At 43.9% G+C, this 22270-nt stretch overlaps 1 protein-coding gene across 1 annotated transcript; it reads left to right on the top strand.

Annotated features, from left to right (window-relative positions):
* The first annotated feature begins 13773 nt into the window (after positions 1-13773).
* On the top strand, positions 13774-15554 carry junbb (JunB proto-oncogene, AP-1 transcription factor subunit b). Its single transcript, XM_084370535.1, has one exon. The coding sequence runs from the start codon at positions 14087-14089 to the stop codon at positions 15074-15076; it is 990 nt and encodes a 329-aa protein (XP_084226661.1). The 5' UTR covers positions 13774-14086; the 3' UTR covers positions 15077-15554.
* Positions 15555-22270: the final 6716 nt, after the last annotated feature.

The following is a 22270-nucleotide window of genomic DNA, read 5'->3' as shown; positions in this document are numbered from 1 at the left end:
ACAAGTGGCATTCTCGTGGGATTCTCGTGGGATTTGTGGGGTCGTCTTCCGCCAGATCTCCAGTGGTTACCGACTTTGTTCTCTAGTGTATTTACTTCCTGTCAAAGGCTTGAGGAATCTGAACAAGTTGATGGAAACTGTTTCCTGAAGCTATTCTGCTTATTTTTCTAGAAAAACATTAAGTTTCTAAGGTAAAAAATGTGTGCATTTGGCAAAAAACGTCTAAATCCTCACATCGGAACCATGTCAGATATGAAATACACCCACATAAATACAAGACCTCAGTTCTGTTTGACAGGTAGGAGTTGGAAAGGCTGACCTGTGGAAAAATTAGTTAGAAGTTAGTTAATAATCTCTGTGCCCTCTGATGGCAGTGGTTAACGCTGGAAGCCTATCAAAGGCACAATCAGTTCACACATTAGAGTTTACGTTTGTCATTTACGTCTTCCACTGAAGTAAATATCACACACAGACAGGAAAAAGCACACAAACACACACGACCACAGGATGCTATCAGAATTCGTACATCCTCTCTGCCCCCTCAACATCCTGTGTGAAAACCCAACTACCACGGCAGCACAGGAAGTCGTGTCTGCGAGGAAGGACACAGGGGTTAGCTGGGACGTGAGCACACCACAGCGAGCCGAGCTGAATGAAATAATGACGCAAATACTGCAATCAATACTAATAGAGTTTAGGTTCAATGCCACTTCCTCCTCGCTGCTGTATGCAAGATGGGAGTTGAAAAGTGTCTGACAGACGTTAGATGACATCCATTCATCAGCACATGAGACGCTCATCCAGCTGATCGAGTGCACCGACCTGTGTGAAAGAGTCAGTGCTAATGTGATTAGGTTTGATCCTGCAGATGATTTGCCTCAGGACATCGGTCTGCTCTCTGATCCTTCTTAATTGATACACGGATGTGGGTGGATGGCTAAGGCTAGCTAGCGAGGGGAGAGGGAGGAGGATGAAGAAGGGGAGTAAAAAGAGGGGGCGGTTGTGTATACAGAGAAGAGGGTAGAAGAGGCACCTGCTGGGTCCACATGGCTTTGAATGGCCCAGTTTAAGTGGCTGCACTCACGCATGCATCAGTCTGAAGCGCTGCCCCTGCTGTGAGCAAATGTGGTTGCGAGCACATGGTGCCTCTGATCAAGGCTATTGGCAAGGTGGTTTGTGTTATCCGGGGGGGAGGATCAGAGATGGTGGGCTAATTTTTTGTATTTTGAGGGAGTTGAAGCACAGGTGCATGTTGTAAAGAAGGATTGTTAAAGTTGAAATGGGGATAGGGACGAGGGAAAGAAGGAGGTACAAAGAGAAGTTGGGGAAGGGAAGAAAACAAGTACAGCAAACAACAGAAGGGGGGGAATAGATTGATGCCACTGCCAGTGTTTTAAAGCAACATTGTGCAACATTGTTATTGTAAAATCATTTTGATGGGACGCTGGCCTCCGCAAGAAACACTTCATCACACTACCTCAAACACCACCAACAATGGGCATTCAGCTAAGAAGAAGCTTGCTAATCATCACTTCCGCCAGAGAGGTTATGTTTTCACCCGTGTCAGTTTGTCGGTTGTTTAGTTTGTGAGCATCGTCACACAAAAACTTCTGAATGGATTTCTATGAATCTGGGATGGAGGATAGGTCTCATTGGGTCCTGGCCCAGAACGGACCCCAATAACTTTTGGTGTGGATCCTAATAATGGGACGGATGTACTATAGGGCACTGAATTTGATGGATTTACTGTCTATCAGACCACAAATGAGACAAGAATTAAGTTGGTCAAAGGATGTGTTACTTAACCCTTACCCTTATTCATAGATTGTGAGTGAGACTACTTAATATTTTATAGAGAGAATAACTCAGCGATTTACAGAGTTTCTAAGTTGCTAACTGCTGCAAACCGTAGCTGTTGTTATCTAATTAGCCATGCAGCTAGCGGTCCTATTAACTGAAACTGCCCAGGGTGGGAGCTTGGAGCACCAGGGAAGTGTTGTTGTTTATAACATTAGCACACTTTGGACCGCCAGGAGGTTTTCTGGACCAGGGGGGTGGTTGTGGTGCCCCTTTTTTAATTTTGCCCCCTGACCCTTAGAAGAACTGGTTACACCACTGATAGGAGCTTAAGTGTCCTGTTTCTGTGCCATACTTCATACTATAATGTCTCTCTCCTTAGATTTTCTTTATGCATGTATTCATCTGAGTGTTCTTTCATAATAACTTCTGTTCCATCAAAAACACCTTCAGATTAAAGCAGCGTATGTGGGCTTACAATATTATTAGCTGGTTAATCATCAAGTTAAAATGACTCAAAAGTAGTTAAGGATATAGAAAATCCTTAACACCTTCTGAACTGCACTGAGGTGTTGTCTTTTGTTGTATGGGCATAAACATTTCTTGTTAATTCCATAGCAAACAGTACATGTGAGTGTATAACTGTGTGTGTGTCATGGAGAGAGGAGAGAATGGAGAGTGTGTATGCATGTTTTTCGACCCACTCAGCACAGAGGAACATCTGTGCGTGGATCCACCTGCATGCAATCATCTGCACACAACATCTGCGCTTATCTGTCAGTAAGCACAAAGAAACCAATCTACTTATCCAACACCACATTTAGATGCCAAAATTACTTTTCCATCTGAATCCTGCACCGCCATACACATGCCCATATTCAGGATCAGATGTCGAGAGTGTTTGTGAGTCACAGATTTTGAATGCTCATGGTCTTGGCAGAGGCTGCAGCCAGATAACATCAAATGGAAGTTGGACACACACACATGCACACAGTTAGAGCGGTTGTCTATGTGAGTAACTACCAAGGCTGAGCTGAGGAGTCAGTTATCAAGTGCCTGTGTGGTGGGTTAAAGACAAAGCCAACTGACTGCGCAGAAGCCGGCCAAGTCTGCACTTAAAGTTTCTTCTGTGTCTGACACCGAAACTCCTTTTCCTATCTAGTGTCACGGGGTGTTGCAGCGTTTCAAAAAGATGCACGGTGATACTCTCTAACAGTCACTTCCACCACATCGTCGTCTCAGAACGTCAATGGGATGAGAGAACAACTCTCGTTATTACTCACAACAGAAGAGAAAGTTGACGGCTCCCTACAGCTGCTCTGTTTTACTGGGGAATCTTCAGACTGAGGTGAAAGAATACTGCTCGATTGTAAAATGTTAACTAAAATGACTGGAACTTGGAAAAAAGTGCAGTTAGAGCTGGTGATTAGCATGAATATCCCAAGAAGGGACCCAGAAATAGAATAAAGTAAAATTTCCCTCCCTGTGAGACACTAATTTTTGGCACTTAGCATGTGTAGAGGGTCTGGTAACTGATGAAATGAAGCAGACTGAAGTGAAAAACATCTACAGCAGCACATACACCAGCAGTGTGCCTGGCTGTGTGTGTGTGTGTGTGTGTGTGTGTGTGTGTGTCGTGCAGGTTGCGGGGCAGCTATGTGTGCATATGCAGTGTGAGGAGAGTGCTGGGGGGAGACCACCTACACTTCCACCTGCTCTGCCTTTTAGAGGGGCCTCTTCAATCACAAGGCCGGGGTCATTATGGATGCGAGCCTCTAGCCGCCAGGCATTGTTTAGCTATTTCTGTCCTTGCGCTTTACAGTGAAACATCGAGCGAGAGCCCCATTAAAACCTGCGCTTCAAAACACAAGCAGCCACGACAGGAAACATCAGGTCCTGTACATCAGACTCTCTTGTTTCTCACGTGGAAAATAAAACCCTGAAAAGTGCGAGGCAACATCTGAACTATATGTTCCTTTAGACTAACAAATGTGTTTCATTATCTCTTGCCAAGAACAGAGGATACAGTGCGGGAAGCTCTGCAACAAAACAAACTTGTCTTTATTATGGAGGTAGATGTGATAATAAACCAGGACACCTCTGACTTTGCCCAGACTGACACGGTGATGAGTAATGACAAAGCAGTGAACTGTTTGACAGGCACTGTGAAGATGACTAAGTCCAAACTTTCAGAGTGAGATATGAAGGGGGAAGATGTTGTTTGTTCTTGACTTCAGGGAAAACTATTTGAAGGCTTTCTAATGCTACATTCTTGTTTGGTAGCTCCGAGAAGCTGTTTTCACGTCAGATCAACCCCGTTATATTACTTGAGAGGGTTTGGTTTGGGCAAGATGAAAGGTGAAACAAATTACACGTAACTGTAAGACTAAAAGAATAGTGTAACATTTGGGAAATAGTGCATATTTGCTTCCTTGCTGAAAGTAAGATGAAAAGACTGATATCACTCTTCACGCAGCCGGCTAGCTTAGGTTAGCACGAAGACATGAAACCGAGGGAGATAGCTAAGAACAACCAGCTACGAGCACGAAAAAAGCTCACTAATTAACAAGTTAAATCTTGTTTGTTGAATCAATAAAAATAAACTTAAGTGTAAAAACGACCCGATTTGATATTATGAGCAATTATTTAGCTGTTTTAGCTTTTGCTGTTAGTGAGGTCTTTGCCCCTGATTCTTGCTTATCTAGGCTAATGGGCTGCTAAAGTCAAACTATGCCTTCAAATAGTGCAAATTTTCCATGTTTTCTTAATGTATGACGGCCTCAAAACTTCTTATGTTTAGCCAGATACCTTCTCTGTGGTAAACAACTCTCCCGTGCAAACAATTAAACAGAGATTTGTGACCAAACGAGACTCTTAAATTGCTCATGGAGAGTCTATATTCGGAGCAGAGCTTCCTAAATGTACTACTTAAGGTAAACTACATTAAAAGTGAGGTAATTAGCGTGCCACATAACAGACCACAAACTGCTAATTGTGCTGCCTGTGGTTGTCTCTGCTTGCCTCCGCCCAACAGAACCTGCAGACTGCTCATAACAGCAACCCCGGCATCTATTCTGCACGAGATCACTGTCCGAGCTCAGAGCACGCAAACAGTAATTGTCAGCCGAGGTGTGATACAAAAACATGTCTGGTGGCAGGCTGAGCTAGGGCATGGAGTACTAACTGGTGTATGTGTGTGTGTGTTTGTTTAGTTCAAGCTGTGCACAAGGTGGTGCACCAGCAAAAGTGCATTTACATATGTGAGTAAGAGTGTGACTGTGAGCGAGAGTGGAGCGCCGTGTCTGTGTTTGTGCTAGCGTGGATGAAATATGTGGGTGTTTGTGGGGGAGTCGGATGATTTTTACAGGCACTGATTCACTCGAGGGCGTCCGTGTCCAGGCTTGTTTAAGACGTGCCGGGTCCCGGGCGTCGGGAATGGCGCTCAGTTACAGGATCACGCAAAGGCTCCCTGAGGCTTAAGAGGAGTTGCCGACGCAGACAAAGTCAGAAAATGTGCGGTCTTTTGTGTTGACAGAAAAACTCGCATGTGAGTGTTTGCCCCCAGAAATTGCTGGCACTGCACCTTTTCTCTGAACTCTCCCTAACCTGAGAAAATCCCAGTGGATTTCTATCACAGTGACACACTCGAGTAAAAGCACATGTGTACTAATGACTGATTGTGTTGCTGTTTGTTTATATTACTTAATGAGGTCTGAGGGCATGTGAGTGACTTGTAACTTACTCACTCCGCTGTCATCGACTCAAACTCCACACCTCGTCGTCTCTGTCGAACAGTGACGTCATTCCTGTCGAGGTCATGACCTCCTGATCATTCATATCCCCCTGAAGGGATTCCCTGGTCTGGCTTTACCTTCAGTATGACATCCTGATGTGTAACACTACAAAGTTTCCACTCTATTTATTAATTTGGACGTGTTGGGGAAACCAGGAAGTGGACCAGACACTGAGGATGAGACTCAACGCAGACAAGAAACAACTGCTGACAGGCAGAGAGGAAAAGGGGAGCTCAACAGAGCATGTGCGATTCCTGATAAAGATTTTATTGGTTATCAAAGAAATGTGGGCTGCAATGACAGCATAATTTGATGGAGCAGCTGCTTTTAGATCTGCCAAAGAGGGAAATAACTCCTGATCATGAGCTCCACAGAGGCTGACACTGCAATCCTCTGGAGGCATTTTGATTTAATAAGAGCCAAAGCCATGTTTTGACCATGTGGCAGATAAAGAACCGGGAGGAAACACATACACACATAGCGGAGCTGCTGTGTGACTGAGCCAAACCATAACTGAGAAGACCCACTCAAAGGAAAACTCAAAGTAGCTTGGCAGACGGCAAACACGCTGGGATCAAACGTGTGTAGACTTTGGTGGCGAGAAAAAGGATTTCATGTCGTTTTTTGTATTTGCCACTTCAACACTGTCTGGATAAAATGTCAGCTAACTCGAAATCCTACCTCTCCTGAGACACACACACGCACACACGCACACACATGCACACATGCAGAGGAAAGATCTGGAGCCAATTGTCTCATGCCACAACACCCTCAACCTCCCCTCAGTTCCGCTAAATGTCCTCTTGTGCTACAGACTCCCTGGGTTTGAATTTATAACCCTGAATTGGGCAAGATCATTAAGAGCACATTCTGCATTCATTACCATGATGCATGTTCCTACGCTACAGTCTAATAAACAGACAAAGAGGGAAGGCAGAAGGAGGACTGGAGCAAAGCAGGGTTGAATGGAGCCATGGGACACAGCCAAACGTGTTGACCTCTGGCGCTAACATCAGTGACCCACACTTTTGACTGACTAACAGTTTTTCTATCACGTTTCCCCTCTCGCTCTCTGCAGAACACGGCACGCTGCCTTCGACCGAGGCTGCCCCCTGTAGCTCCGGTCAGCTACCTGACTCACAGATCCTACAGGGCAGTTTCAGGTTCGCTGAGCAGGATGGACGTCGGACCTTGCAAAGGAGGTCTCAGAGTCCTTTCAGTTAGCGCAGCCACGGAGAGCTGTGCGTGCCACTGTGTGGCTGCCCAACAGGCTTCCTACCCCCTCCCTGCTTTTATCATAAAGATGTGAGCAAGAGGTTGTGACAAGGCTGATGCACACTGAGAGGTCACAAGTCTTCCAGGGACAGAAGAGACATGTTGTCCTTTTTTTGACTCCAAAATGATCAAAGGATTTGACTTAGCTGGGGAAGAGGAAAAAAAATGAGAAGTAGTTTGGTGTCAGCATGGATTTCATGGCACATCACAGCAAAGATTAGCTATTTAAAAAAAATCACAGACATATAATGTTAAATGTGTCTCCAAATGATAGATGTACAGATTTTCCACTACAGCTCATTTGGATCTCACTGTGTTGTGTGTGCATGTCCTCAGTAAACTGCCATGGGCATGGGCGTAGGCGCAGTGTTTTTCCCTCCAACTATCTCGTCATGTAAGAACAGCGAGATCTTTTTTTAATTTGCTTTGGCAGCGTTTCATGCATGTGTCAATCACTGTGTCTGATATATGTCTGCTGTTAAGCCTGATTGACGGTGTTGTATAATTTCAGTCCAGGAATTTGTCAAACGTACATTAGAAACTGAGTTAAAAAAATCCTTTTTAAAGTTAAAAATACTGAGAATTTACCAAGAAAAAGAGTCTTCGTCCATGCTAAAGGCTCTGTTAGCTGTTCCTAGGCACAGATATGCTCAAGCTTTTGGCATACATTTAGGGTTTTGAGATATTGGGGGAAGGGTAAAGCAGTTTTTTTTCTCAAAGTCAAGGAAAGGGTCCAAAAAAGAGTAATATTGCTGGGGGAAGCCTTGGTTTTTTTTACAGACCTTAACCTGCTGATGTTCACCATCTAAGTTTAGCATGTTAGCATGTTGACATTTTCATAGAACTAAACACAAAGTACAGCTAAGGCTGATGGGATTGTAACTAGTTTTACAGGTACTTGGTCAAAAAATGAATACTAATACTAATACAGTTCTAACATTAAGGGATCATCCTCAGGGGGACATGAATGCACCAAATTTCGTTGCAATCCAACAGCTATTTGTGAGACGATTCTCTAAAAAAAAAAAAAAAAAAGTAAACCTAGAAGAGTCAATCCACTCGTTTTTTAGATATGTGTTTCTGGACCAATGAGGAGGGCTTTTCCACCAACATGTATTTGGTTCATGCACCTAACTTTGAACCATTCTGAGCATTTTGACTAGAAACATATTGGCTCAGAACCCAAAACGTTGTTTCCCAGCTAGAACCAAAAATAGCAGGTTTTCTTTGACCTTAAGTGCAAACCAAAGTGGGCGTGTCATATTATATGGGTCATTGTCCATTGTGCAACTCCCTACATTGATGACTCATCCTTGATTACATCCGCTCAAAGCTGGTGGAAATGCTGGCTGGTTCATTAGATAGTACCAATGTTCCAAGAATCTTGAACAGAACTGGTTCAAGAACCAAGGCTAATTTGGTGGGGAAGGGTTTCAGTGGACGGAGTGACTAACAGACCAACTAGCAGCCTGACATTGAGTGTCTTTTGACCAAGGCAGTTCAGGTGCTGATTCAGAGCCAGTGCCTCCTCTGGAACAAGTTCTTGTGTTTCAACAGAACTGGCTCCCACCCAGGAAAACTGGTTTCAGAGCAGCACCGATACATTTCTGGTCTACAGTAATCCAACCCAAATCTGGGTGGAATAATTGTGACCAAGGGCCAACTAAAGCTGCTGATGACCACCATTTTTAATAACCAGAGGTAGTGTAGCATGTTTTGATGTGTCCTCAGGAGAATAAACAAAATATTTTCACTATGGAGCAAAAAAGTCGATGCAGTCTGCCATAGTTGTTTCTAGCAATGCCGTAAAACTGCAGTTGATACAGTGACTGAATGATGTGACTCTACAGTGGCTCTCATGCCCGTGGAAAAGCAAACCAGTTCTTAAAAGATTTGCAGGTTGCACCGGCCCAGAACCAGCACTTGATTCACTTTGGTGGAAAGGGGGTAATAGTCATCAGTGGTGTCCTGCTGCTGGTGTAGCTAAAAATAAACAGACACACTCATAATCAAAGCAAAAATCAAATCTTATCAGACATGATCACTTCTATAATTATTATATTATTTCTTTGAATTTTCAGTTCCTTTACAATACTTAGTCAGAGTGCTTTCATGCAACATTTGATGCTTGGATGCAGGTCAGGCTTGGAATCAATCAGGCATATCTGATTAGTAAGCTGAAAGTCTTCAAATTAGTGGCACATAAAGGTTAAAGGAGATCTAAGCTGTCAGTAACAACAGCAGGCTGAGTGTTAATAGATCAACATTGTCTGTTTGGGAACAATAGCATGGAGAGGAGGAAAACACCATCAGGCCGTCATGTGATGTTGACGAGGATGATGATGATGATGATATAAACCATGATGGATCCCTCTATTAATAGACCTGGCAATAAAGTGACCACAGTCACAAAGGAGAACAGCGACGCTGTGAATGAGAGGCCCCATTATGTCCAAATGAAGGAGTCAGCCACTCTGTCAAGAGGCCACTTTGCAAACAAACCTCATTTGACTGAGCATGTCTTTCTCTTTCCCCTTGCCCACCCGCTCTCTCTGCGCTAACCCCCGACTCCTTTCTGCTGAGTGGGTGTTTGGAGGAGTTCTGAAGGTCAGGGCAAAGACTCTGAAGTGAGGAGTGAGCTCGGGGCTTTGACCTCTGATTGGCCCCTGGCTGCCCGAGCTGCTGTGAGTCACAGGGACGGAGCTGCCACGCCAACCGAGAGGGGCCCAGACAAGTAGGCTGCTGACAAAAGGAGAGTTGTGCAGAGGTGGCGAGGCACAATGGGATGGTTTGAGAGGAGGAGGTGAGGAGAGCTCAATCTCCACCATAAGCACCTTATTGTTAAAGCCTGCTTTGTTAAGACAGAATGTATAGGGTGAGGAAATTAAGGGGATTTCCCTGTGTGTAGGAATTGGTGACATTGTGCGATTGAGGTGAGAAAAGATGGACTTCATTAAAAAAATATACTCCTTAATCTCTTACATACTCTTACTTGTTCTGGGAATAAAGCCACAAAATGTCAAAAGTTCATTCTACATTATCTTTTGTCTCTGAAGACAATGTTTTTTGCAGCAGTGGAGGTGTGGGAGAGTTAAAAATATGTTTATTTTCCTTATCTCCTCCCTTCATGCAGATGTTCACAATGTGGTAAAAAAAAAAATTCTTCACTCCACCCTAAGTTATAATACGTGCTTGTTCACACACACACACACACACACACACACACACACACACACACACACACACACACACACACGTACACACTTTGCTTAATCTTACGGTAAACAGCTTCCTTCCACCCTCAGGCCTTGCCTTTCCCAAACTCACCCAGGAACAGCAGCAGGTAACACTCGGCTGGTTTTTGGCACCCTTCCATGTGATCCCGACTGTTAAAACCGAGTCTGTTGCCAAGCAGCTCGTCCTGCCCTGGAACTCTTTGAAAGTTTGCCCAAAAAATATGCATAAAAAACCCCACATCAACAGAAAATCCTGGAGCAGTTTTTAGCGATAAGTAGGACTAGAGAGAGAAAAAAAAGCAGAACTCAGAAGAAGGAATTTCTGTACTTGAGTACACAGAGCAACTCTAAATCTAAACAGACTAAACAGACATGTGACTAATCGAGATGTGACTAAGATGTCGGACACTTTTTTTGTTTTTTCGCAAAAGCTGGAACCTGATAACTGAAGCATCGGACTAATCACCACATGGCATTGTTTAGAGCTGAATCCACCCAAAAAATTCACAGCACTACTCTTAATAAATCATTGGGGTGATTAATAGAGATTATTCAGGACACAAACAATATCGCATATTAATGTATAACACATCGTACATCTGTCTCCGCGTTCACACATTTCTCTCTCCCACTGCTTGGGTAACATGAGTGTTTTTTGACTAACATTTGGCAGGATGGCACGGTGCCACCTCACGAGTGTTCCCGTAAACACTCACCACTCTGGACCCTATACTGTTGTGCTTTGCCAAAATGTCACTGGGACTGTGGTCAACCTCGACCGCAGTGCTGAATAAAAGTTAAACCGGAGCAGAGAGCAGAGCAGCAGCAGAAGCAGGCAGCTGCACGGAGAATAGAATTTATAAGGGAGGTGGCAAAGTGAAGGCACAACACTGCCAGGAACTATTGTTTTCCTCTGTTTGTTCATATTCCCATGGATACTGACAGAAAGGCATTGAATTAAAATAGTCCCTCCGAATACCAGAGAATTACCTGAGATGAGGCCATTATGATTCGGCATGAAGGCCCTAAAAGTGGTGATTTCAGACTTTCCAAGTGAAGAAGGATGGGAAACAGCTGAGTTCTGCTTTGTAACATTTGAACAAGACGTTGAGTAACTTCTGTCCTAACACTCCCTTTAGGCCCAAACATGATAACAGGGTCTGTCGGAGCAAATATCTCCACCAAGTACATGTTGTTACAGGGTAGTTGTGACTGTTCACTGCCACGGGGGGAAAACCTGTTGAAAGCTTGATCCCAGCCCTTTTTCGCCGGCACAGTTCACACACACGCAGACTTGATATTCTGACCGAAAATGAATGACTTGAGACTGAACTTGGACATGGACGTCTCAGGACATGACTTGAGAAATGATGATAAAAATGGCGTGTCTGTCGTCATTTTGTTTTCAGTTTATTTTTATTAGTCAGTATTTCCGTGTTTAAAAGTGATGGGGAGGGATTTTTTTTTTGGAATGAAAAGATATTATGAAATAATAGATTTTTTTGATACGTTACTTGTTTTTGTTTGATTCCATTTATTTCACTGTAAGTACTAACACCTCAGGCCTTCACTTGCCTTAAGGGAGACATATTATACGCTTACATTTTTGCCTTTTCTTCAGTGTTACAGGTTCTTGTGCATGTAAAAGAGCTTGAAAGTTAAAGAGGTCAAAGACCGCACTAACAGAAGCTCCTCTCTCCCACAGAGAACACTGCTCCTGAAACGCCTCGTCAGTCATCCCGCCTGTGACTTTGTGACATCACACTATGTCACCATGTCACATATTTGCATAATTTATTACTAATGGGTAGTCTGGCATTGAAGAATTGATTTAGCACAGCTGCTCTGTTGTTAGCGGTGCTGGCTCAGGCGTGTGTGAGCTGACCAATCAGAGCAGACTGGGTATTCGAGAGGGGGGGCTCCTGTAACTAAGGACTCGACTTGACTTTACACAACCTGTGACTTCACTTCATTAACTGAAACTTGGAAAAAATTACTTGAGTAAACTTGTACCCCATGGGAAATGAGTAATGCTCAAATTTACACTAAAATAGTTGCCTAAAGGTAAATGGGTGAATGGTTGAAACATCCAGTGTCTGTGACTCTAAGTGACACAGACAATTCAAATGCATGAAAATATTTTGACAACAGTAGCCTATCCCCTTTTGAATAATTAATAGTGTTAACTAACATCCAGTTTATAATCAACTCAGAAGAACATATTTAGAACATGACAGTGTTGATGAAAGGCTCCTTAAACTCATCTGATAGAGCTGTTAGAGAGGTCTGATCCAGACAGATCGTCTGCCTGTTCATATGTCTTACTATTCAGTTGTATTATAAGCCTCGCCTCCATCTGTAAACCCAACATCGGTTATTGATTTGTTTCCTGCTATAAACGACTGGAACTGAAAACGATCAGAGACTCATCCCTCAGGCGCAGCCCAAAGGATTTAGCGCCTGCCGAAGCGAAGCATCCCACCTGACTTGTTCTGTCTGTGCAGGGATACGGGATCCATCAGTGGAGGCATTTGTTTTTGTGTGGGCGTTGGAAGAATTACAAACAGGAGACAAAGGTTCCCTTCACCACAACTGTAACAGGTGCACTATTGAGGAATCACATTTCCTTTCCCTGGGCACTGTGCTCTCAGAGAGCGAATCACAAGTCCTCCACCTGTAGAGCCAAAAAAAAAAAAAAAAAAAGATAAGCTGTTATAGATCAAACAGATTAATTACTGAACATGAATTTTCCTGTTTGAGATTATTGACTGCATTTCTTCTATTTCCCACTCATGATCAGAGCATGGCTATTTCAGGCAGCGTGCCAAACATCAGTTACACCTCATGAACCTGTCAGGATCCTGGAGGAGGGAGTGTTTGCTCTGTGACTCCTCAGTGTGCTGTGTGTCACTGAAGTATGTTTTAATGTAAATATCAATAAGAAGATGAGTTGGACTGTATAGGACATGTGGATATGTTCTAGTCTGTCTGTCCTGGTCAGCAATTACAGATGGATGCTCACTTCTCCTCCCTGCTGGGACAGAAAGTCCCTAACAAACTGCCTCATGGATGGGCTTTATACAGGAGCAGGACTGCTGCTGGAATGAGGCCCGAGTGGGCGTGGCTTCCCGGTTCTCCCTGAGAGGAACTGGTACGTCATCATGCCCATATAAGGCCTGAGGACTTCCTCCACAGGATGGATCATAATAAGGCACAGTAACAGCAGATATAAAGGCTATAACTCCTATGTTATGGATCTAACATGAGCTTTAGGATGATCTGATCCGTATTTAATGCCACACGTGTTATCTTACATTAACTCAGACAAATAATGGCGCGTTTGTTTTCTAACAACACGGATGAATGAATTAAAAGCTCTTATTTGATCCATCACTATAACCTCACCTCTTCGCTTACACAACAAGCTGTTATTCAACACACAAACGCGTAGAAAGGTGCAAGAAATACAGCGGGCTCGTCTATTTCTGACAGCGGGCTCCGCTGCGATCCCTCCTCGGTGCGCTCTCTTGCCTACAGGCTTGTTTACAGTCGCCTCTTCCCGGCATTAGCGTCACATGACGACGCACTTCACTGGGCGTGGCCCGGGCCGCCTGGCCAATCAGAGCGCCACACTGCCCCAGTGTGTATGCCTATATATAAAGGTACGTGCCGGACGGACGGCACACACCTCAACAAACACCAAGAGCCGCAGCTCACAGGAGTCCAGAGAATAAGTTTTCCCTCACAGGACTGAGAAGAAGCAGCAGGAGGACACTGGACAAGACTTTTAGCTGCTGACACTGAGCTGCACACTTTTGTTGGACATTGGACTTTCACTCTTTCTCTTTTTCGGAGTGATTTTGAACATTTTGAGACTTTGGGACACTGTTGAGAGAGACAACGAGCGCATGCTCTCTGCTGTCACTCACATTTGTTGACTGTGTTTCTATAAGCAGCCGGTAAGCTTACTTTTCCTACGACTTTATGTCTACAAAGATGGAACAGCCTTTTTATCATGACGACTCTTTTCTGTCGGCTTACGGCCACTCAGAAGCAGCAATGCACGACTACAAACTGCTAAAGCAGAATATGAATTTGAACTTGACAGAGCCATATCGCAACCTGAAATCCCAGCTGAGAGCCGAGACAGACCTCTACCAGGGGGGGCAGCAGCAAGACGTGGGGTCCCTGAAGCTCGCGTCCCCTGAGCTCGAGAGGCTCATCATCCAAAACAGTAACGGGGTGATCACCACTCCCACCCCGGGCCAGTACTTCTACAACCGGGGCATCACCGATGAGCAGGAGGGCTTCGCGGAGGGCTTCGTGAAAGCCCTGGACGAGCTGCACAAGATGAACCAGATGCCCCCTCCTAATGTGTCCATCGGTGCCGGCGGTGTTACGACGTGTTCGCCGGCGGCCTCTAGTGTCTTCGGCTCCACCTTGCAGCCCGAGCCTCCCATCTACACAACACTGAACGCCTACTGCCCGAACACAAGCCTCTCTTCCGCATCCAGCTACCCCACAGCCACCATCAGCTACTTGCCGCCGCACCAGCAGAGCCACCCGCAGACCTCGACGCACGGCACGCACCCGTTCCAGCACGCTCTCCCCGGCGCAGGTCTCCATCCGCAGCGGCTGGTCGCTCTGAAAGAAGAGCCTCAGACCGTGCCGGACCTCCTCAGCAGCGACGGCTCGCCTCCGATGTCCCCAATCGACTTGGAGACTCAGGAGAGGATCAAGGCTGAGCGCAAGAGGCTGAGGAACCGGCTAGCGGCCACCAAGTGCCGGAGGCGCAAGCTGGAGCGCATCGCCCGGCTGGAGGAGAAGGTGAAATGTTTGAAGAACGACAACCAGGGGCTGTCCAACACGGCGTCTGTGCTCCGGGATCAGGTGGCTCAGCTCAAACAGAAGGTCCTGACACATGTGAGCAGCGGCTGTCAGCTGATGCTTACAAGCAAGATGGAGGCATTTTAAACACCAGAGACTACTAACAGACTGAAAAGTAATAACACTGGAGTCTGCATGCGCAGCACTGGGACACCGGCTCATGTGTGCTGTCAGCACAGACAGACACACAGGGTCGAGTATGTGTAGACATCTCTTTAGGCTATTTAGGGTTTTACAGACTGATTGAAATGGTACTTCCGGATGCTGGACATCGCTCAAAAGACCATTCAACCCTTCGCACCAGGGCAGCATCCAGACTGAGCAGACACTGAGCAACACGGCGGGCACAGGCCCAGAAGTCGGGTTTACTAATGGTAGAAAATGGGAATGATTATTGTATACTTTGTACTTTTTTTGCAACTGATATTGTCATGCAATGCTGCATTTATTCAGTGTGTAAATTATTCCGTTTGCCCGGTTGATCCGGACAAACTAATGATGTCCAATGTTTACATGTCTTTTTTTATTTGTGATGTGTATTTAAGTAAAGTGTCTTCAAATGAAATGGAACTGACTTGAGTGTTTGTCTTGTATTCATATATCCATCACTTATTTATATTTACATATATATTACATATTTACATATATACTAGGCTATTACATACGTATGACATTACAGAGTATAGTTAAAAACATGGCACACATAGAAACAGCTGGAAAAGAGTGGGGGAGATAAACAGGTTTCTTTCCAGCTATAATGTCACCGTGACAGTTACCATGGCTCCCGGTGAGGAAGCCTTACACAAGCACATTCGGGTTTCTGTGTTTTTACGCACGGAGCGTGGCCCGCGCACGTAGGCCTTTCCTTATTACGCACAGGGCTTGTCCATATACGGGCATGTTGGTGAATACATCGTCACATGGGAGGATTTCTGGGAACCCCCGCCCAGGTAACGAGCTGGTTTCATCTCGGTCCCTCCCTCTGTTGTATCGATAAGGCCTGCGAGCTTCGTGAGGGTGGCGGAATTTCCTTCTTATTGAGCAACTTCAGATTAATCCGTCACACACGACTGGTGCAAAGTGCGACCTTGTTATCAGGTAGTTAAAAAAGTCGGTCTGAGTTGATTTGGGAAACCAGGAAGTAGACTAGCCCTCAGTAATGAGGCGTGCTTGATCATTTTAAACACTTTTCTCCATCGTGAAACCTTTAATTATGAAAGAATCCACATTCTCCCTCCCAAATCCGCCTCCACTCATGCGTGAAGGCATGTTTGAGGTGTCAGTATAATTGAAACGCTGCACACGAGGGGAAGTGACAGTGGCTTCGGGAATGTCGGGGGCGTCTCAAGATGCCACGCCGCTTGGCACAGCGGTGGGTGAGAGTGGGCGCCCGGAGCGCGCGGGAAGGAGCATCTGTGTGGATAGATGGAGATGCGCGCCCTGCCAAGGACAACAGTCTGCCGGGACGCATCAGAGGCCAAGTATGTGCGGCATGAGGGGCTCAAAGGACTGGATATAAGGGGGAAAGTCCCGCGTTAAGTAGACGTGAATGAGTCATTAGGCTATTATCCAGGGGTCAGTAAACGTTTTCATGGGCCCCAGATGCACCAAACACACATTATAATGATAATATGAGGGAGACTAATTGCTCACCAAGCTGACTTATGGGAGCAGTTGGGGCTTAAAGAGGAAATCCGTGAAGCCTAAAAACAAACAAAAAATAAAAAAAAGTCTGTTAACAGTCTCTGTGGCCTTTGGCAGAGAGAGAAGTTGTTCACAGGCTGGTCTCAGGAAAACCAGAGGGGGATTTCTGTCCTGTAAAAGCAGCCTGTGACGTACACGTAAACAAGAGAGCCGGTCTGGACTGAAAAAGAAAAAAAAAAAACGTCTCTCAGTACTCACGAAAACCACTTCAAAGGAGCCTATAGGAGCGAGGGCTGCGGTTGTGTGCGCACTCTCACCTCACGCTGTTTTGGAGCGGTTCTGCCCTCTGTTCATCACACAGATGCGTATTTGAATAGCCTAATTTCCATCAATAACAACTCCCCTATTTTTGTGCGCCATGGACGTGGAAACAGAACCAGGCACGCGCCCACACGAGTTCTCCTTTCCTGTGACTTTTTAACAAGAAACCTACATTTCAGGGGATGTACAGTTTTTGAGCTCAGTGCCGGTTTTTTCGACACTTTAATGATAAGAATCGCGATGCAACAGTCTGTGGTTTGAAGAAGCAACATGTTTCACGTTCCGCAAAATATTCAGAGACATTAAAGTCGCAACCAAAAACATCACACAGCTTCTGCTAATCAAAGAAATATTTTTTTAAATGCCACTGCAGTGTTCGTGTCTCCATTTACGCACACAGCAGGCCTACATATTATAATGCGCGCACACAGTCCAAAAAACAAGCCAATTGAAGCCATACTGGCTCTCCACACGCCTCGGCCCACAACCCACACTGAGTGTCTGTGGGAACATCTGTGATGCGAACAGTGACGTATGAAGAGCTCTGGGTGGGTTTGATTTTCCTCTCCAAGAGCCCCCTTCCCCTCCCACAGACACACACACACATACACACAGACAGGCCTGGCTCTCTCTCACTCATTCTCTCCCTCCCTCCCTCTCCTCGGTCTTCTGTTATCTTCTCGAGAACCATGAATATTCCTCCCACCTTGCCACGGCCATCTGAGGTTCTTACAGAAGTTGGATCACAAGTTGCATCACTAGTTTTGGACGGCTAATAGAGGGCTGGTTTGGGAAGTGTTTGTGTGTTTTTTCATGAGACCTAGTTTGAGGAAAGTTTGCTGCAGTCACAAAAAACAAAACAAACACACACTTGAGCCATTTTAATGTGAGATGATCCACATTCTCAACATGTAGGCTACAAAACGAGATCACACGTGTGGGAAGCCCACAATGAGGTAAATGGTTCTTTTAAAGGTCTCTGATGAAGACAATAAGAGTTTCTTTTAAATCAAACATGACAAATGATTTAGTGAACTATCTGTCCCATAAATTCAACAAAGTGTTGCCGTCATAATGCTGCCAAACAACAGGTCATCACAGATTAGGTCATCACAGAGGAGGTCACCAGTTTGGTTGTGACAACACATCTGTGATATACTGAACCTTGTAACTGAATCTACAGTAAACAGAGAGTTGGTGTACAGACAGAATTTACTAAACTATGGTCACATTGTAGTTCAGGTCGGTGCATTAATACTGAATCAGAGCAGTGGCCCTGGAAGCAGATCTAGATTCACTCTTACACCGCACAGCAGGGAGCAGTCAGTGTAGCCTGCAGGGTTTTTGGCAGAGCCACATCGCCATCTAGTGGACTAACAGCGGAACAACAGCTGGAATCATGAATTCCAAACAAAAGCGACTTCGTACCAATTTCAAAGACTCCCTTTGCTGTGATCAGGGTAGGTAAAGGGCAAAATGAAGTAGTGTGTGGGGTATATATTACATTTCTTTATTCATTCTTATACCAGGTCACCACAGCTTGATAATCACATGCAGGACAATGGTTACTGTCTGTCTATACTGTAGATGTAACCTGGTGTTTTATATAATTTCTCTTACATTAAACATTCGCTTTGGACATTGTGCAATCTTTATGTAAATGTAGAGAGATGGCATAATGTATTTAACCAGCTGTCTGCTGTCTTCATCCCCAACACAGGCAGAGTGCATTCATTATTCATTTTTAAAACAGCAAACCTGCCTGCCTGCACAGCGTCTAGGATTACAATGCAGTATGTATTTAATGTCAGTAAGGGACTGTATGAAAATTATCTTGAAGGAGGGAGTTCAGAAAACAGTAGGTTATTCGTCTTTTGTTTCGGCTCAAGGTTCTGATTCAGTGTCCTGTATTTTTTAAATTTTTTTATTTTCTTGATTTTATTTTTGAAGTTATAAAACAATGAAACAAACAAAGGAATACAATTGTTGTTCTATTAACTTATGAAGGTTATTAAGTGTTGCTTTTCATGTTGGCGTAGACCATCTTAAAGTCCTCATGGTCTCCCGCTTACAGTTGTTATGTTGAGTCGAGTTGTGCTGATACTGTTAACAGATTCAGAATCAGAAGCGGGTGATTGCAGACGTTACAGTGGTGCCTTCCAGAATATAAAAATATCACACTAGATATAAGCTAAATTTAAACAGAGAAAGGTAATAACACAAGAGTAGGTTAGAAAAAATTATACAAAGAACTAAAAAATAATGTACTGGAAAATGAATAGCACTAAAATATGAAAATAACTTCATGCGTATACCTTGTATATATATTTTTATATGTTTATGCATCATGAACTCGAAGTACTAATGGAAATAGAGATGTAAAGGTCTGTGCCTTGTAATACACTGTAACTACAGTGTAGATATTAAATGAGTAATAATGCAATGTTTAATAACTGACTAACTTATATTATATATCATTATATAGAATGATATTTTAGATACTGGGGGGAGAGTATTGCAGATTTTAGGTATGATTACATGGTACTGTGCCTGATTATGATTTGCCCCCATCTCCACTCCCCTGCTGGTCAGCTTTCACATGAGCAGTTCAAATGGACCTTACTTGAGACCACCTTTTCAAGCGGATCAGCATGGTTCAACAAAGCATGGGTTTTACAGTGTTTACATTTATCAAACAACTTGAAATTTGCAGTCAAGTGTACTCAGATCTAGAACCGTCCCTGATGTAAAGGTCTTATAAATCAAGGGAAGGGTCAAAATAATAGATGTAATACTGCTGTTTAGGGTCTGGCAGGCCCAACCCTCTTCCTCTACCCCAATAATTTTCATACAGTCCCTAAAGTACTCTTGTATTTTCTATATTGTGTTGCATATTTAATATCAACTGTATTGTCGCTTTGGTCGTCCATAAGCATCTCTTTGATATGACGGTAATCCGCAGAATGAGGATGTGAATAAAACCAGACACAGACGCACAGAGGCTCCTTTACTCACCACTCAGACACAGTGTGTGTGTGTGTGTGTGTGTTGGTAAAAATAAATGAGCGAGTGAAAGGGAGAGAAAGAGACAAACAAAGACACAGAGTCTTTTGGACTTTGAAGGTCAGATTTTGGCCTTTCAGGAAGAAAGGATGATGAAAACCTCATCTCGACGTGGCCTATGTAACAATTTGTTTTGGACGTTGAAAAGTCTGGATGAGGCTGAAACAAATTAAAACGATAACCTCATCTCATTTATGTCACACCTCATCCTATCACTGCAGCGCTCGCAGACTCACAGTCATTAGCTCAAATGTTTGTGTAGTGTGTGTGTGTGTGTGTGTGTGAGAGAGAGCAGATGACACTCTTTGGTGACCCTCTCTGTCCAGCCTCTGTCCTGTCATTTGCTGTGATGATGACTTTCACAGAGGACACACTATTAGCTCACATCATCAAGTAGCACCAGTTTGGTACAGAAATAGCTGCAGTGGACACACACACACACACACACACACACACACACACACACACACACACACACACACACACACACACACACACACTGTGCCTCATTGTCTGCCCTTTTCACAGAAAAATGTCAAGCACCGTGTGGCTTCATCAACATGACACACAGCTTGTGCTGATTTTCACCTGCAGAGGGCACACAATGCTCCACTGAGAACATCTCCAACATGATTTATGTGTTAACTCCATGTATTAGTCACTTCCAATGAGATTAAAAAGTGCCACATTGTGATAATAACCTGGATATTGTTGGTTAATCTAAACAATATTCATGGGACCTGATTTATGGGGCCAGCCTGTTTGCTGGAGTCAGATGATGTAGTCTTGCTGTCAGTTCAATTGCTGCAAAGCTGAATCTCTGGAAAGACTTAAATCCTTCCGAGCCCAAAAGGCATTTATTTTAAATGTGGCCTGGTTAATAAATTCTGACTTTGACAGTGTTAAAATAAATTGTCCTGATACTTATTTAAATCTAACACTATTTGAATTTCTCCCTTAAAGCAATGGTTAGGAAAGGGCGAGGCTGAGTGACAGCTGTCTGAGCGGGAGGGAAGACACACTTGTCATGCTGTATCAGTAAATTGGAGGCTGACAGTGATGAGAGAACAATGCATAAACAATCTCTGCCCCTTTAATCAGAGGTGGAGGCCATGTTATGAGACACAACACTGCAGGCTAATGTTTCTCAACATGCAGTGCTCATCCGGGGCTGATGTATAAGGTTGTTGGGTTGGATTTTACAAGTTTTGAACAAGTATAATTTCAATTAAGGCTTTCTTAGTTCATGAAGAATTTTCATTGCAATCACCAGCAGTGTAGCAAGTGTAGAAAACTGTGAGGAAGAGAGGCATCTGCAGTGTTTCTATTTCCAGAGATTTGATGTTTCTGATGCACGCTGTAGAGAAACTCTGTAGCAGCTCTGCACAGCAGGGGTCTTGGTATTTGAAGAAAGGATTACATGACAAGGCTTCTTCTTCACACAATCCATCATCCATCCCCGATAAAGAAAAAAAAATGCAGAAATCTTATGTGTTACTGAGGTTTGCTTGAAATGAAACCATAAAAGGTTTCCATGCATATTCTACCAGTGATTCCCAACAATCTTACATCTCCAGGGGCAGGCTACTGCTGTTTTACAAGGTAGGTACATGGAAAGCTGCACTATGGAACCCAAGTGTACTCAACTAGAAAATATAAATGTGATTTCATTAAAATATATCCACATATTTATGTTAAGCAACAACATGTAACTGTTTTACCTTAAAAAAACAGCTGTAAATTCATGCCCCCCAATCACTTGTTTCTGCACTATGTAACTTCAGTGAGAGGGTAATGAGTTTTGTTTGTAGTTGGCACCTACATCACTTGCGACAAATTATTACAGACCTGGGATTTGTATTAAGGACAGTGGTGTTTCACTCAGAAATTGTAGGGGGCGCAAAATTGCACAAATTGCCAATGTCTACATAATGTAGCTTTAAGAGGGAATCTAATCAACAAAGTCAGGAAACAAATAAGTACGATGCTGATCCTTTCAAAATAACAATAACTGAATCCTTGTCATCACATATAGTCTATGGCATGAAAACATGGCAGCGAACAGCAGATAATCTGAAATAGTTGTTAACAAATGTAATGGCTAAATGTAAGGAATTTAAATAGGAAGGTAACTGTGTGGATACACAGCAGCAAGCAGTTGAAATAGTTATACAGTTAAATTTGGATAACAGTTCAAATTGTTTGCTAAAATGATTAACATTTGTAATAGCTAGCTGTTCAAAGTAATTGATA

The sequence above is a fragment of the Pagrus pagrus genome, assembly GCF_965226575.1.
Source record: "Pagrus pagrus genome assembly, chromosome: 13".
NCBI lineage: Eukaryota > Metazoa > Chordata > Actinopteri > Spariformes > Sparidae > Pagrus > Pagrus pagrus.
This window is presented reverse-complemented; position numbering and strand designations above follow the sequence as displayed.